General features: G+C 49.9%; 4 protein-coding genes across 9 annotated transcripts in view; 2 read left to right on the forward strand and 2 right to left on the reverse strand.

Moving 5' to 3' along the window:
- Positions 1-11058, forward strand: part of LOC1273433 (1-phosphatidylinositol 4,5-bisphosphate phosphodiesterase epsilon-1) — a 56682-nt gene extending 45624 nt beyond the window's left edge. For all 6 annotated transcript variants that reach the window (XM_061641777.1, XM_061641774.1, XM_061641778.1 and 3 more), the window contains exons 8-16: positions 1415-1559; positions 1648-2509; positions 2590-2723; positions 2794-3020; positions 3095-3332; positions 3397-3608; positions 4204-4361; positions 4448-4584; positions 4661-11058. In XM_061641777.1, the coding sequence (XP_061497761.1) occupies positions 1415-1559; positions 1648-2509; positions 2590-2723; positions 2794-3020; positions 3095-3332; positions 3397-3608; positions 4204-4361; positions 4448-4584; positions 4661-7302 (4755 nt within the window). In that variant the 3' untranslated portion in view covers positions 7303-11058. The remainder of the gene's footprint in view (positions 1-1414; positions 1560-1647; positions 2510-2589; positions 2724-2793; positions 3021-3094; positions 3333-3396; positions 3609-4203; positions 4362-4447; positions 4585-4660) is intronic.
- Positions 11059-11714: 656 nt separating this feature from the next.
- On the reverse strand, positions 11715-13137 carry LOC1273432 (ADP-ribosylhydrolase ARH3). The gene is made up of 3 exons (XM_312408.6): positions 12821-13137; positions 12081-12760; positions 11715-12016 (listed from the first exon to the last, which is right to left on the reverse strand). The coding sequence occupies exons 1-3, from the start codon at positions 12981-12983 to the stop codon at positions 11810-11812; spliced, it is 1050 nt and encodes a 349-aa protein (XP_312408.4). The 5' UTR covers positions 12984-13137; the 3' UTR covers positions 11715-11809.
- A 499-nt stretch (positions 13138-13636) lies between these two features.
- On the forward strand, positions 13637-15313 carry LOC1273431 (threonine aspartase 1). The gene is made up of 3 exons (XM_312407.5): positions 13637-13877; positions 13952-14889; positions 15001-15313. Exons 1-3 carry the CDS (start codon positions 13850-13852, stop codon positions 15079-15081), a joined length of 1047 nt encoding a protein of 348 aa, XP_312407.2. The 5' UTR covers positions 13637-13849; the 3' UTR covers positions 15082-15313.
- On the reverse strand, positions 14918-16806 carry LOC4577046 (cyclin-J). The gene is made up of 3 exons (XM_001237462.4): positions 16636-16806; positions 16344-16555; positions 14918-16240 (listed from the first exon to the last, which is right to left on the reverse strand). The coding sequence occupies exons 2-3, from the start codon at positions 16543-16545 to the stop codon at positions 15372-15374; spliced, it is 1071 nt and encodes a 356-aa protein (XP_001237463.4). The 5' UTR covers positions 16546-16555; positions 16636-16806; the 3' UTR covers positions 14918-15371.
- Positions 16807-16890: the final 84 nt, after the last annotated feature.

Consider the following 16890-nt stretch of genomic DNA (forward strand, 5'->3'; position numbering starts at 1 on the left):
ATATTTCAACGATGATGGCGCGCGGCAAAACGCAAATGGACAGCGACGAACGCCGAGGGCCAATGGGCCTGAGCGAGAGGGAGGCGGCTCCTTTTGCAGCATCCGGAATCAATTACCGAGGGAGGCGACGGATGTCAAGGAAGGACAAGGTGTGTTTGTGGTCTCGCTGGTGTGCGAGAGAGGAGGTCCACTTCCACGCATCATTTATCGTGACCAGTTATGAGATGTATCATTATACGTACGCACGCCCGCAAGCCAAGAGTCCAAGAGGGAGGAGGGAAGGGGAGAGGGGGAGGGGGGCTTACGCAGAAGCTTCTTCCAAAAGCTTCCGAGCTACGCCTGCCGTCTAGCTGATGGAATTACCGTGCGTATCGCTACGCTTTTCCCCGTACCAGCTCGCCACGGGGTCAATTGTGGAACGGCTCTCGAGTACCTCGAAGTAGACCCACTCGATGGCCACTCGATAGACCGAACCTCTACTCCCTGTTTCCCCCGCTCGGACTCGCTGTCCAGACACGCCGTCCGACCAACCTATTCGGTAAACAAAGAATGTCAAACCATTACTGAGCGAGGCCGCAGCGACACCTGCCAGGGAGGGTTGCTGTTGGTAGGGAAATCCGTTGCGATGGAGAGTCCGGCATACACTATTGTTTCGCGATGTGTGTGTGTGTGTGTGTCGGCGAGGTTATATCCCATCCACAGCAACGAGATTGAATTGCCCGAGACTACATTCCTGTCTCTCTCTCTCATTCTCCCAGCTCCTCGAATGTCCCACATGGTCCTTGAGGCCGTCAGGCCACACACCATACAGGCGGCACACGTTATTTGTCACAGTTCTTCGAACTCTGCGGGGAATCTCCCGCATTCGTCGCACATTTCGCAAACGATCCACTCTCCATCAGACCTGCCTCCTGCACAGGACATCAATCCCATTTATCGCAGCGTGGCACTGTGTGTGTGTGTGTGCCGGCACGCGTGTACTGTCGTGCTGGCACTGCTCGTGTGTGCGTTTATAAACCGACATCAATTTCAATCATCGCAAATATCGAATTATTGTTGTGACCTACATTAATGTCCTGTCGTCCTCCAGTGCCTCTGCATCACCAAACCACATCGGCACGTTCGGGCTCACATGCAGACATACACACACACAGACACGTGTGCCAGTGCTGGCGGCGATTTAATGAATTACAAATTATGGTACTTTCGCTTACATCGCATGTCGGATACGCCGGAGAAGGGTGAAAATGGTGCCATGTTGGGAACGGTGACGGGGACATTCAATCATTTTGGGGCTTTGGCTTTACTACCAAAGCACACCGTACCATAAATACATATCAATACATTATGATTACTCTTTTCTCTCTCTCTTTCTCTCTTTTTCTCTCTCTCTCTCTCTTGCTTGTATTGTCAGATCCTGCACCATGGAACCACGTGTGTACTGTGGGAACCGGAGATACCGTCGGATCGGTCGTCCTTTGTCTACCTGCGGCTGGAGCGTTCCTGTTCGTTTGTCTCCTGGCAACGAACGGCCTGGCGGCGCATCAAATCCCAACAAGGTACGGATATGGACTAGGAGATTTTTTCTTTTTCTTTTCCAACATCCTCAAATGCCCCTTTCTCGCACTCTCCCCCATCGCGGAGCAGACTTTAGCCTTAACGTGAACCCGGAGGAGATAGTGGCGTGGAAGTTTGCCAATCGCTATGCATCGAACGTCGGCGAGCTGGAGGGCCAGTGCCAGAACCTGGACGAGGGCATGCTCGACCTCGGCACGATCAAGGAGATCAACATGGGCTCGCGGAACCACGAGTACGACGCGGAGATACTGGCGGCCGGCAAGCGCTTCGGCCTGACGCACGTCGAGTGCTGCGTGACGCTGCTGTACGGTAACTCGGCGAGCGAAAACCGCATACTGTGCATCCTCTGCCCGCCGATGCTGTGCCGGGCGTGGTACGTCGGGCTGAACTGGATGCTGCGCGGCATCCGGCGCCAGCAGATCCTGATCGACCGGTCGATGCTGTGGCTGAAGGAGCTGTACATACAGCTGTACTTCGAGGAGGGCGCGTGCAGCGAACCGAGCGTGGCCGACGCGATCAAAGCGTTCGGCGGGCGGTGCTACGGGCTGTCCTCGATCAAGTCGTGGTCGGGTTCGCAGATCAATGAGCCGGGATGTAGCGAGCCGAGCACTGTGGTCGCGAAGAAGGACTCGTGCACGACCAAGATACGCAAGAAGCGGTCCGTGGTCAACCTGCTGAACCAGGGCAACGCGAATCAGGGAGGTGGTGGTGGTGGTGGCAGTGGCAGTGGGAGTGGGGGCGATACGACGCCCTCGGACACGATGCTGCTCGACACGCGCGACTACCGGACGCGGTCGATCGAGCGGCGCCGGGAGCGGAACGGCTCGAACGATCAGCTCTGGCAGAACGTGAAGCACCTTCGCATCGGCTCGGTTACCTACGATACTCAATTAGATTTTTTAAGCTTCGTATCACTGTATCGATCGTTTAGGTAGGTGCTGAGTTGGCTGTAGGGATTTGATCACACGTACGAATTCCTTCACACCAACCCTTCTTTCTTCCCTCGCACAGTTTAATTGCACGGCAGGACCTACGTGATATTTTCGACCAGCTCTCGGTGACGACCATCTCGCGGACGACGCTGAACGGAGAGAAGAGCCGCAGTGCGCCCGAGCTATCGGAGGCCATGGTTAAGCGAAAGATAGGTAAGCGAATGTCTGGGGTTCTGGAGTGTACCAAAGCCATTCATGCAACTCTCTCCCCATATCGCCTCAGGACTTTTGACACGCAACTGCTCACTGGACATGGATTTGACCGAGGCGAAGCACACGCAGAAGAAGTACTTCGACGCGATAGCGGCCTCGAGCATCGCACACATCGCCGCCAGCAACGATTTCCTTTCGTGCAGCAACAAGGTCATCACGATATCGACGCTGAAAAAGTTTCTCGAAACGCGCCAGATGGAGATCAAAACCGACGAGGATGTGAAAGCCATTATACAGGTAAGTTGGCAATAAGCTTGTATGATTCCTTTCCATGTACTTAATGCGCACAATCCCCCTATGCCGTACCGTAGCGTCACGAACCGGAAGCGGCACATCGGATCGAGAACTGTCTCAGCTTCGAGGGATTCGCCCGGTACATGATCGACAAGGACAACTACGCGTTTCTGAGCGAAATCATGCCGGAAAGCACCTACATGAACCTGCCGATGTCCCACTACTACATTGCGTCCTCGCACAATACGTACCTAACCGGGCACCAGCTGAAGGGCGAAAGCTCGGTCGAGCTGTACAGTCAGGTGTTGCTAACAGGTAATAGGGTCCGCAGCTGTAGCTGTCCAGCTGGTTGTCCACTAACCGACCGCTTCTTTGGCAGGTGCGCGCTGCGTTGAGCTCGATTGCTGGGACGGGGACGATGGTACGCCCGTCATCTACCATGGGCACACCTTCACCACGAAGATCCCGTTCCGGGCCGTCGTAGAAGCAATAAACAAATCTGCCTTCATTCAATCTTCCTACCCCGTGATACTTTCCATCGAGAACCACTGCTCGGTGCAGCAGCAGCAACGGATGGCGAACATCTTTCAGGTAGGTGTGCGCCAGTTCTTCGCGTCCGCTTCCCCAAAGACTCATATGCTATCAATTCCAGAGCCGATTCTGAAGCCGATTTCGAAGACGATCCCAGAGTTGATTTCGGAGCTGAGTCCCGAGCCGATTCCTATTCTGAAATTGGTTCCGGAATCGAAATTGGTTCCGGAATCGAAATCGGCTCAGGAATTAGAATCAGCTCCGGAATCGGAATCGACTCGGGAACAGCTATCAGTTCCAGAATCCGAATACGCTCCACAATTGGAATTGGCAACGGAATCAGAATCAGATATAGAATAGAAAGCATTCCCGGAATCGCTATTAGAATTGGTAGTACAAATAAATCTGGATTCTTTGCGGTTATCAATACAACCGTAGCAGCATGGCCGATTCTCATCCCAAAAACGATTCTGATTTCGGAGCCGATTCCGATTCCAGAGTCGATTTCGGTTACGATTTCGGAACCAATTTCTGGGCCGATTCCGATTCACGAATTGATTCCGGAAACTGGTTCCAGACTCACTATCCGAAATGGATCCGGACGAATCCGGACATCATTTTACCCATCACTATTATGCTCTCCTGCTCGTTGCAGGCAATCTTCGGCGAAAAGCTGGTCACCAACTTCATGTTCGATCAGGACTACAGCGACGAGCCGTACCTGCCGTCGCCGCTTTCGCTCAAGCACAAGATACTGATCAAGAACAAAAAGCTGATAGTGGAGATACCGGCCACCTTATCGACCGGTTTGACGTGAGTATTTGAGTTCGCGTAGCCTAATCGCATCGCGTCCCCACAGCGAACGTTGAACGTTCCCGTATTTTTTGTCCGATTTGCAGGCGACAGAACACCTTCAAACAATCGAATTTATCCAGCAGAGCCAGTTCAATTATATCCAACACTAGCGGTAGTTCACTGAACGAAGAGTTTAGCGATGACGAGTACGAGGATGATGACGATTTTGACAATATTGATGGTAAGTGACCGCCCACTGTCCTCCCCTCGGTAGTACGCAACACGCGTAACGCACTGCATTCTTCTCTTCTACGCAGAAAAAACATATCATACAACTTGGGGATCAATAGAGGATAAGTATAGGCATAGTGTGTGCCATTCCAACATCACGCCGACAAAATCGAAAGCCCAAGACCAGGACGAACGATCCCGCAAGCGCAGCAACCAGATCGCCCGAGAGCTCTCCGACCTGGTGATCTACGTGCAAGCAATAAAATTTCGCGGCCTGAACCCCTACAGCCCGCACAACTCAATACGTGCCAATCCGAAGCAGCAGCAGCAGCAGCAGCAGCAACAGCAGCAGCAGCAGCAACAGCAGCAACAAAGTCAGCAAAACCTGACCAGCGCCCAGCTGAGTTCGCAGCAACAGCAGCAAAATGTGCTCAAGACGAGCGGGTCGGTCGTGACGGTGGGAAGCATACTGAAGAACAGCTCCGGCGACACGCTCAGTCTGCCCTCGTCCAGCCACCTGTCCGATAGTTTGTCGCTCAGCTACGACGCGTCCAGCATCAGTGGCAGCGAGTCGCATCTACCGCCGGCCTCGAACTCGATTCGCAACCGCACCCTGCCGAACGCGAACCACCCCTGCTACCAGTGCTCCTCGATCAATGAGGCCAGCGCGAAGAAGCTCTGCCGGAAGGATCCGCTCGGGCTGATCGCGCACACTGAGTCGCAGCTGATGCGCACCTACCCGGCCGGCCTGCGCATCGACTCGTCCAACTTCAATCCGGTGTTTTTCTGGGCGTTCGGCATCCAGATGGTGGCGCTCAACTACCAAACCGAGGACATACCGATGCACATCAACAAGGCCATGTTCGAGGAGAACAACAGCTGCGGGTACGTGCGGAAGCCGGACGTGCTGTGGAACCGGTCGCACCTGATGTACCGCCGGTACAGCCCGCTGGAGAAGGAGTTCGACGGGCTGCACGTGACGCAGCTCGTGCTGAACATCGTGTCCGGGCAGTACCTCAACCAAGCCAGCCTGTACTCGAGCACGTTCGTCGAGATCGAGCTGCTCGGCATACCGGTCGACTGTGGCAAGCGCAAGACGAAGATCATCCGCAAGAACTCGTTCAACCCGCTGTGGAACGAAACGTTCTACTTCAAGATCATGTTTCACGATCTGGCGTTCCTGAAGTTCAGCGTGTACGACGCGGAGACGGGGCTGGTCATTGCGCAGCGCGTAATTTCGCTCAAGTGCATCCGGCCCGGGTACCGGCACGTGCGGCTCCGCTCGCCCACCAACCAGCCGCTCAACATGGCGTCGCTGTTCGTGTACACGCGCGTGGAGGAGGAAAGCCTCGACCGGTCGTACGACGAGATCGACGAGCAGTACCTGCAGCAGCGGGGCGAGAAAACGCGCGGCGGCCGGGGTGGCAACGCCGGCGGCGGGGGGGACGGTGGCGACGTGCCGGTCCTGTTCGAGGCGAGCCGGCTCGACATTGCCAACAGCCTGGAGAGCAAGGTGCCGCAGCTGAAGCGCAAAATGTTCTTTCTCACCGTGTACGACGTGGTGCCGGACAAACCGTACACGATCCTGAAGATCACGCAGGAAAGCACCACCAAGGACGTGCTGACGCAGGCGATGGGCAAGATGAACAAGTCGGCCCAGGACATGGCCAACTTCATACTGATCGAGGAGGTGTACCGGGGGTGGGAGAAGAAGGACCGGCTGCTGCCGCCGAGCCAGCGCGTGCTCGACATGGCGGAGAAGCCGCTGCAGGCCCAGGGCCACTGGAAGGGCGAGGGCCGGTTCATACTGAAAAAGATCGGCAACGATCCGAGCAGCCGGGCCTGGGTGACCTCGATCCGGCGGACGACCGACCGGCGGGCGTCGATCGCGGCCACAATGGCCGCCGGTGGTGGTGCGGCGGGGCTGTCAGGCGCTGCCACCGGCGGCAAGGAACCGACCGCCGACGATCTGCTCGCCCTCGAGAACGTGGACAACTTTCTCGTGTGCGTGTACAACGTGTCGCAGGACATACCGTACGCGATACTGCGCGTGCCGATGAAGTCGACCGCGCAGGACGTGCTCGCGCAGGCCCTGCTGAAGGCCCGCCGGCTCGACAACCCGAACAACTTCGTGCTGGTGGAGGAGCTCAACTACAGCACCAAGGGCAACGACACGATGCAGCGCATCCTGCTCGACGACGAGAACGTGTACGTGACGCAGGCGAACTGGAAAACGATCGGCCGGTTTGTCATCCACGAGCGCAGCCAGCTGACGCCGTCGACGATCCGCAAAACGATCCTGCCGATCGAGAAGATTAGCCGCGGGTTCAGCATCAGCCGCGGGTCGTCCTCGTCCTCCACCTCGGTGCACTCGCTCGCGTCCAAGTCGCCGATACAGGTGGCGCTCAGCGATCCGACCGCTTCCTCCTCGACGTCCCGGTTCAAGTCCCGATCGGCCGGTGCGCACGAGCCGGGCGCGTCGGGCTCGGGTGTGGGCGCCAAGTCGCGCCACCACGGGCACGGTCGGACAAAGTTTTGCTCGGAAAAGGACACGTCCTTCTCGAGCACCAGCGGTGGCAGTGCGGGCTCGAAGTCGGCCAACCGGCGCGAGGTCCACTCGGAGGGCGAAACGCTCAGCGACGAGGAGACGAAGGAATCGGACATCATGTCGACGATGTCACGCTTCAAGCGCATGTCGATCAAGAAGCTAAAGTCCTGGAAATCCTAACTCGGCCCGCTGTGGGAGACGTCCGTGGACGTGGAGTTAGCAGCGAGCTAGCAGCAGCTCCGAGACCGAGACACGACTAATCGACACACAAAACAAAACCTGACCCAAACCAGCAAGCACAAGGGTGCAGCCGCAAAGTAGCATCATATTGCTGCTGCTACCATCATCCTCAGCATCATCATCATCATCATAGTGTTCTCACAATGGCAGCCGAGTCAGCACAAAAACCCCACTAAACACATGGTGTGCGCGAGTCAGCAATTTGACGGCCATTTTGACTACCAGCCTACACGTTTGTTTTTTTGTATTGCTATCACACAGCTGTACGTCTATTGCTACTATTATCGCGGCTTGCGTTTGTTAAAGGCTTCCTAAGGCTTGAAAGCGTTACGCAGATTGAGGGAAAAAACGAGAGAAACGGAAAGGAAAGAGTGTTGTAAAAGAAGGTGGGCGCGCTTGGTTTTATGCTTCAAACAACTAGGACACTTGATAGCATAAAAAACCCTGCTCTCCCCCCAAGAAGCCCAACGCGCCTCAAACTAGTTAATGTAGACCGTAATGTCCGTAAGGGTTGGACCATCCGCAATACCAGTTTCCTGTGATTTTGTGCCCATTCTCTCCTCACACGTTCACGTTCAGGCCCTCCGGCAGCCATCCCCGCCCAAACCCGAAGCGAAGCGGAGGAGCAGAGCAATACGGAGGGCACTACCCACACAAACGCGCCCATTATTGTAGGAGATTAATCTCGATAGATGGGAGTGGGAGAGTGCACGATAGGGCGACAGATACGAGATGAGGTGAGGTTAAGATAAAAGGGTTAATAAATGAAAAACAAAAAAAAACAGATGCATCTTTACAGCAAGTTGCAACAATAAAACAGTCGTAGCATATGCTAATCATATTCTCACACTAAATCTCACACTTCTGGTTCGTAGTAGCAGCGCCGTGTTACAGACGCTACAGACGTGCTCGACACTAATGATAGATTCAATGTTCGTGCTATGGGCACCCCGTATCGTGAAACTGACAGTGCGGAACAGGAGCGCATCGCCATAATGGGATGCGCGGTTGAAACGTTAACGATGACGAAGATATGATAGTATTAGCAGTAATTGATTAACCTACCATCCTCTGATGACCACCCCATGCCTCTCCTGCGCCTACCCACCTTCTCCCCAACAGTTCCCGAAAAAGGGAAGAATGAAAATAAAGCAAATAAGTAAGCAAACAACCAAACAAACAAGAGCAAAGCAAACATACATGTTGATAACACGTTAATAAATATTTAATAAGCTAGCGAGTTCAAGAAAAAAAGAGCGAGAGAGAGAGAGAGAGAGAGAGAGAGAGAGAGAGAGAGAGAAAGTGTGTTAGCAGTCCAGTGTGGAGTAAAAAATGGAAGTGAAAAACAAAAACGATATTAGAATAGAACAACAAAAAAAGAAGAATCAAGGAATGGAGTTATAATATCAAGCATATTGGGGCGCAAATAAACGAGAAAGTGGAAAAAATGGAAAAGCGCGACAGAACGAACGATGCACAGGCGGCGGAAACAAACCATGTGATAATAAAAAAAAAGAAAGAAAGAAAGAAAGTTTAAATTGGATATACATTTTTGAAGTATCAGATTGTGACCTATTCTTTCAAAAACCAAACAAAACTAAACAAACCATTGAACGAACTAGTGGGAGGAAAGTGTTATATTTTATATAAACCTTCTTACACATACACAAAATCACATTTCCTTCTACACGGACATGTGGCATCGACACAAACATACACATACACAAAAACACTCAATCAGTTAAATCGGGAAAATAGCTGTACAACAACCAAAACCCAACCAAAGCTCAACACGAACAAAGCCCGTTCGATGGTGTGAGTGTGTGTACGTAGAAGCGTAGAACGTTCTTTGTTAGGGACGATAGTATACTACAGTACCCCGTAACAGAACCTCACGTGTACAACATTTCAAAACAAAACAAAAAATGGAACATAAAACAATAGTTCTAGCAACAGAAACAAATAGTAGGGGAAAAAGTAGAAAAAACAACTCCACCCTCCGGAAAACAGATAAAACTAAGCAAACACTATAAAAAACATACAATATATCTCGACACACAAAATGGAACGTAACCATATCCACCACACGAAAGCAACGGGGTGACGACAAAACTACAAGTAAACAGATGCAAAAAAAAAAAGAAAACATGTACACGCAAATAGCGCAAACAATTACCAATAGCATAAACTAAAACGTGAACAAAACTGCTTCGTTTTTAATAACAGTCTACAGCATACATTAAAAATAACTGTTACCCCAAACAGCAAAATGGCAAAGTGTGTTGATAGTGACTATCCCTGATTCCCTTTCTCTCTATCTCCTTCCCGCCTACCTTATCACTGGCCACACCGACAAACGCTAATGCCGCGCGCCAATGTTAATAGAGAGTTCTCTTTTTTAACTTGTTGTTCAATGAGAAAAAGGAAATAAGTAACAAAACAAAACAAAAAAAAGTCTAAACAAAACGAAACCGACAAAAAAATGGCAAAACCTACACACAACAACAAACAAAAAAAACAAAACAAACGAGCAAGCAAATATAGAAGTTAAACGTATTTGAACAAATAATTAACTAACGCGCTTTACTTTCATTTAATGAAACAAACAAAAAAAAACAAGAGAAAAACATAGCATAGATGATAATCGTTTTCATCGCGGGGCCGAATGAATGACTATAGCATAAAGTACTGTTTATAAATAGAGAGCTAGAGTTATACCCTTTTTATCAATCATATCACCCTCCGCACCCGTTGTCCAAAGTTTTCATCTTACATTATACCCCTTTTCCAGTGAAAATACACAAAACACTCTCTCTCACACACACACGAACATAGAAGCACCTGAACCAGGAGGAGGAAAAAATAAAGCAAACAAATACAAAAACCATATCCTACCACACTACCACAGGACCCAAGGATTCCTTCTATTCCTAAAAGGACGTAGACAACATTACAAACAAGAAGAAACAGAGATAAAGAGATGAAAAGAAAAGAAAACAAAACAAAACGCAACAAGCTACCCACAAAAACAAACTTAACAATTTAGCGTTACACGGAATTGAAAAGCAAAGTAATAAAAAGTAACAGTTTATTCTTGATGTTTATATGTGTCAATATCTGAGATTTGTACGAATATTTATATACACATTAGTGATGAAATTAGTAGAAGAAGGATGAGGATCACACCGGCGCCACATAAACCACGCACACACCCACGCACACATCCACACGAGACAAATGCAAAGGCGCATGTAAAAGAAGCTCGTACATTAGAGGGGGGGTAGTAAAATCATTAACAAACAGCTACAACAAAATCCCAAAACATCTCGTCGGAGCAATGCATGCGACGTTGCCTGTTGCAAAGTAATGGTAATATAAATAATAAAATAATAATAATAATAATAATAATATTAATAATAATAATAATAATAATAATAACATTAACAAATAAACAGAAAAAATGGAAGTAATGCATATAACTAAATAAAGAAGTAATAAATATCAGACAGTATGATAAATTAATGCTAACGGTAACGGACAAACATTAGTAAAATGGGGAAAATTAACACTCAACAAGAAAAAAGTAACACTAGTAGCAAGTAATTTAATTACAAGTGCAGCAAATGCAGACGTTAGATTTTTTTAAATAATAAAATGAAAAATCAAATAAACAAAAGAATGATTCATTTTCGCGGATGCAGACTGTATCGCGGTTGCGTGGATTGCAGTTATTCAAAATGAGATTTAAAAAACGAACGGAAAGACGACACGTGGTGTTCTAAAATCTCAGCTTAAAGCATCTAAGTACACATTGCACATCGCATGGACAGTTGGTTCGTCCTGGTAATCAAACCAACTTCATGTCACCCATATGCACACCAGGTTCATGTGAGCAATACACTTCAATCACACCTGTTCCTTCCATCACGTTTCATGGCGCTTATCAAAACAAAAAAAACCAACACCTGTTTTCATATTCATAAAGCAACAATTAGACAAGCACAATACTCTTGACTGGTTCAATTGCAAGCGCAAACATCTCCTTATCGCATGAATTGCAACATCCGTAGGTGGTTTAAAGCTAGCTCTAGCATTTAAGGTAAGAATTGCAGCAGCAGCAGCAGCAGCTGTGCAAAGCTTACATCACATCAGCATCATGCATTGCGGTAGACGGAAAAGAAAGCCGCAAGCCGAAAGATGAACAAATAAACCTAACATTGATAATAAAAATAACTCACTAATAGCTTTAAATTTGTACACCACAGCTTTGTCGATGGTTTTACTCACGTGAGAAGATGGGCTTGTTTGTTTCTCTCGGTCAATGTGCGCGACGACTGTTACAAAATCGGATATTACATTACGGAAGATTCTCCACGTCGGGGAACGGTTTATTGAACCACACACCACCTACATACTACACGCTATGGCTACTGTGATGCTTTACACGTCACTGTGTGCCGGCAACCTGGAACAGTTGCTCCGCAAGCTCCGCAACACTGTCAGCACTTTCGCAGTGCTTCAGCAAAGCGCTTGAAATGGCAGGCTCACCGTAGTAGGCGCCACTGATCGCGCACGCCATGCTACCGATCGTATCACAATCCCCACCAAGCGAGATAGCATACTCAAGCGTATTGCGGAACGATTTTCGATCCGTCTGAAAGCACATGCACGCAATTATTTACATACTTTTACTTACAACTGACAGAAACTTTACTTACATCCTTCAGCAGGTCTTGCGTGTGCCGCAGGAAACAGTACACTGCCGTGGGGACGGAGTACAGCGCTGCCACGCTGTGTCCCAACAGGTTCAGCACATTCTCGTCCGACGGGTCCACCCGATGGTCTAGCAGGGTTTCCATGTTTTGCAGCTGTTTTTCGTACGCATTCGGATTGGCATCCAGGTCGGGATCGTTTCCCTTTTCTATCTCAACCATGTGCTGCTTCAGCTCGGCAAGAAATGCTTTCCAGCAGAACGGTTCGTTCGGATTCAACAGTAAGCTCTGCCGGATGGCCAACGCCTGCAGGATCGCCCCGTTCACACCAAGCACGTTGGTGTGCGTTATCTCAGACGATTCTTTCACCAGCCGGACCAGCTCGTCGATGCTCTTGTTCACGCAGTACAGTGCGACCGGGGAAATGCGCATGGCTGCACCGTTACCGAACGAGCCACTACCGTTGAACTGAGCCATGGCGGGGCCCGTCGGATCGGCGATCTTGGTTTGCCGTAGTTTGCGAAACACCTCCCCCACCGCTGCTCCGTATCCGCGGTTCGGTTCTTTGAAGAATTCGACCACATAGTTCTTTGCCAGCAGCTTTTGCGAGTATCCGTTCGGGTCGACCAGCGCTCTCGCCGTTTGTATCGTCATTGCCGTATCGTCCGTGTACTTTTTGTACGGAGCTACAAATATACCAAAAGGATTGTTATGCCAGCGTCGGAAAGAGCCCTATTGCTACGAACCGTTAAATGGGGGCCCTTCCAATTTGTCAAGATTTTTCTTTAAAATCAACTTCGCTCCACTGTCCATTAGTTGACCTTCGAATGGTGCACCACAGCAATCGCCTACCAGGGCGCCCAGCAGACTTCCTCTGAATTTCGATAACATTAGTGACTTTTCCAACATCGTTTTCCAGCACTATCGTACGAGCGCTATCTAAAAATGTTTAGAAAGCACCACAACAAACTGCAAAGCACTAGGTTTTACTCGCCCACTTTAACTCGCACAGCCGGCGTAAAAGTGAATGTAAACAAACGAATCAGCTGATAGCGTGCCCGGTGGAAATAGTATGACAACTCTTTTGCAATCGTTTCATAATTTTAGGCGATTTTTTGTAGCATTTAGTTGAGAGTAAATGACCATTTGATTATTGCCCATATTATGCTCATCGCAATGAAACATGCATTTCAATTATATAAATAAAAATCTCGGTTTGTGTGGATTGACTACGAATTAAACGGTCATTCAATTTAAATGCCATCAGCCCGGTGGAAAATCAAACAACACCACTGAAACTGACAGCGCCTCTTTCCGTGAATGCCAAGGTGAAATAAAGAGGAGGTGTGATCTTAGCATCTGACAGGTTGCCATTTTTGGATTCAGTTTGGCAACAGCCGCAATGTAACGAGGAAAATACCGATTTATGAGGCGCAGTGGTTGAAAAATGTAAGTTTTGAGCGCTAAAAGAATCTTCATTTAATGTAAATAATTTGTTTATTATACACATTTAGCAGCAGCACGCTTCGCATATGCCAGCTGTCTTCGATAGAGGTTTTCTGTTTTTTTTTTCTAATGCCTTTATGGCCAAATATTCCACATGACAACACCTCCTATATGCTCACTTTACCGAGAAATGTAAATAAACAAAACATCCTACCGTCGCAGTGCGCGGTTCTAAAATCGATACAATTACCATCTACAAGCTGCCCGTGCCAATGTAGTGTTGTCCAAATGTAATTGTTCGTAAACAAAAAACAAGAGCGATAGTAACAATGACCGGATTCGTAGCGGTGCATACGGGTAAGGGATTGGAGGCGTTTCAGGATGAATTCGCAACGGTGTACTGACCAGCCCCATCCTTTCTAAACCCACAGGTGCGGGAAATTTCCTCGACGAGACGCTGTACGAGCACGTCTGCCGAGAGGCGTGCAATCAGGCGGTCAACGTGCTGTACGCGGGCGGAACCGCGTTGGACGCATGCGAGCGCGCCATCGTCCTGCTGGAAAACTCGACCGCCACGAATGCGGGCATCGGCTCGAACCTCAACTGGGACCGAAGGGTGGAGTGCGACGCGTGCATCATGGACGGTGCGTCGCTACAGTTCGGTGCCTGCACCAACGTGACCGACGTCAAGAACCCGATCAGCCTGGCACGCCACCTGTGCGAGCGACAATCAAAGCTGCTCAGCTTCGGCCGGATACCACCGATGGTGCTGGTAGGGCAGGGTGCGTCGGCGTACGCGCGCGAAGTCGGACTGCAGCTGGTGCCGGCCGAGCACATGATATCGGTGAATGCGGCCAAAAAGTACGACCACTACCGATCGCAAATCATGCAGTACGAAGAGATGAATCGGGCAAAACTATCACCGCTGGACACGGTCGGTGCGGTGTGCGTCGATGCGGAAGGTTCGATCGTGGCCGGTTGCAGTTCCGGCGGTCTAATGCTGAAGCTGAGCGGCCGGGTGGGACAGGCGGCAACGTACGGGGCCGGCTGTTGGGCGCTGATGGACGAAAGCACCAGCATGTCGGCCGCATCCTGCACCACCGGCAACGGCGAGTATCTGATGAAGACGCTGTTCGCCAAGGAGCTGGTGGACGATCTGATCAGCTGCAACTGTCCAATCACTTCGCAGCATCTGACGTACAAGAAGAAGCTGCTCGAGTCACCGTTCCTGTCGAAGCAGAAGGCGATACACGCCGGTTCGCTTTCGATCATCTACAACACTGCCAGCGGGGATGGCGATCTGCTGTGGGCGCACACGACCAACTCCATGTGCATCGGGTTCATGTCGACCAAGCAGAAAAAACCCAAGGTGGGCAGAGGGATAAAAACGCTCGATAGTCGTGCATAGCATAGCATTTTAATTTCAAACATTAATGCATTTCCCGTTCTCTATGTGTGCTTTTCAACGCTCTTCTTACAGTTCGTCCTATCGAAGCTTCCACAGAATCTCACCTGTGGGACGAAGCCAGTCATCAACGGGCACCATTTCAAGCTGATCTAAGACCACAGAAAACAGAAGGACCAGCGCAAATCGCGTACTATGACACTCAGCACAAAAGCAACTAGCAACTACTACAACCTAAAGTGATTCGCAATCTGATAGAGAGTTACTAGTTCCAACCAGAGAAATTTAATCCAGAGATGCTACCTTCCGATATTCCTTGTATAGAAATAAAGCCTAACCACGGCAAACAGTTCAATTATCCTAGCATTAACATGCATAACCATCGTAATCGTAATAATCTCTCGCTTTTTCTCTGAGTCTATATCTACGTGCCGCTCGGCAACACGCTATTTTTCTGCATCCGTCATTTTACGCTTCTTTGAGGCACTCTCGCCCGTATCACTGAGAACCAGCTCGGACCGAAGACAGGTCTTCCGGTATGTGCTGCCAGCACTTCCGCTACAGCTTTGCGTATCACTACTATCTTGGCTACTACTGCTACTACTACTACTGCTGTTGCTGCTGACGCAGCTTCCAATGGTCCCATTTTCATCTTCATTTTCCGATTCCCACCATTCCGACAGATAGCCTGCATCACTGGTCGAACGTTTGGGGGTAGAGGAGCTCAAAGACGATCGAGACGATCGAGGCGATTGGGGCATCGCTTCAAACAGTAGCATCTGGCATACCTCGTGGATCTGGCTGTACTCATACCCGGTAGCACTGGTCAACCGGTCGCTCCAAACGGACACACGGGGCGTGAGACAGCGGGCCGCCGCAATGCAACCGGCAGCAAGCAGTGACGGTTTAACGATGGAAAGCTTCAAGTGCTGCAAGGTGGCTTCGAGAATTGTGGAGCTTGTCTCATTGATGTGTTGCATTAGCAGGGCCATAGAGTCGCACCCGTTCCTTGGTGGCGAGACGGCATCCCAATCCTGCTGAACGAAGGAATGCATCGCAAAGATGTCCAGAAAGGTGGACGCAGTTGGGATGGTTATGTGCCAGTCGAAGAAGCACAGGATTGCCACTTCCAGCGCGATGAAATCGGCCGGTCGGTACACGTTGGCCAGAAACCCGTTCAGCCGGGTCGGCGACGGTACGCTGGAATCGTTTTCCTCAATCTTGCACGCCAGATACAGGCACGTGAGGGCTACCAGTTTGAGGCGACCGACCGCGATCGTGTGGTTGCTCATAAACACGTCGAGCAGATAGATTGCTGAAATTGGGAAAGTTGCGGGGGGGGGGGAGTGTTTTTTGGTCATGAAAGGAAACTGCCGGCGGCGCACAAACAATAGCGCATTTTGAGATCAACAACATACCGAGGTGAACGGTCGCTCGACGGTAGGACTGCTGCTTGCAAACGTTCAGAATAAGCTGAACGGAGGACCGTCGGTGCTCCAGCTGGGGCGAGATGAAGTGTACGTTCATTCTGCGGGATTCGCATTCTTTCAGCGTTTCCAGTATATCCTCATCGTATTCGGTGCAGTACGGGGCGTTAAAGAAAGTATTCCAACGTTCCATGTTTTCAGTCCTGTTTGTTCAATCAAAGCACATCAGAATGCAATCAGCTGCTGTTAGCGGTGCACTTGGGCATTTAGAGGAAAAACTCACAATTTTAACACATCCAAAAAAACGGGCAAAACACGACAAAACACGAGCACAAGCACCACAATACTGCAAAACGACTCCTGTTAGTATTTTTGGTGAGCTAAGAATACTGCGAAGATTGTTGAAACATTTCACGCCGCAACTGCTTGAAAGGCAAATTCCGTTTGAAATGTTGCAACGTCATTCGAGGGTCGCGTTTTGTCTTATACCAGTGTGCACGGTTCATTTCGCGCCCGTTGACCGACGGGCGGTCCCACT

Source organism: Anopheles gambiae, chromosome 2, assembly GCF_943734735.2.
Source record: "Anopheles gambiae chromosome 2, idAnoGambNW_F1_1, whole genome shotgun sequence".
NCBI classification, from domain to species: domain Eukaryota; kingdom Metazoa; phylum Arthropoda; class Insecta; order Diptera; family Culicidae; genus Anopheles; species Anopheles gambiae.

Excerpts from the sequence above, each read along its gene's own strand:
- LOC1273432 (XM_312408.6), bottom strand. The coding sequence starts at position 12,983 with ATGTTGGAAAAGTCACTAATGTTATCGAAATTCAGAGGAAGTCTGCTG. Across the intron at positions 12,761-12,820 it reads GGAAGGGCCCCCATTTAACG|CTCCGTACAAAAAGTACACG; the intron begins GTTCGTAGCAAT and ends GTATATTTGTAG. Across the intron at positions 12,017-12,080 it reads CGCAAGACCTGCTGAAGGAT|ACGGATCGAAAATCGTTCCG; the intron begins GTAAGTAAAGTT and ends ATGTGCTTTCAG.
- LOC1273431 (XM_312407.5), top strand. The coding sequence starts at position 13,850 with ATGACCGGATTCGTAGCGGTGCATACGG. Across the intron at positions 13,878-13,951 it reads ATTCGTAGCGGTGCATACGG|GTGCGGGAAATTTCCTCGAC; the intron begins GTAAGGGATTGG and ends CTAAACCCACAG. Across the intron at positions 14,890-15,000 it reads CCAAGCAGAAAAAACCCAAG|TTCGTCCTATCGAAGCTTCC; the intron begins GTGGGCAGAGGG and ends CTCTTCTTACAG.
- LOC4577046 (XM_001237462.4), bottom strand. The coding sequence starts at position 16,545 with ATGGAACGTTGGAATACTTTCTTTAACGCCCCGTACTGCACCGAATAC. Across the intron at positions 16,241-16,343 it reads TCGAGCGACCGTTCACCTCG|CAATCTATCTGCTCGACGTG; the intron begins GTATGTTGTTGA and ends TCCCAATTTCAG.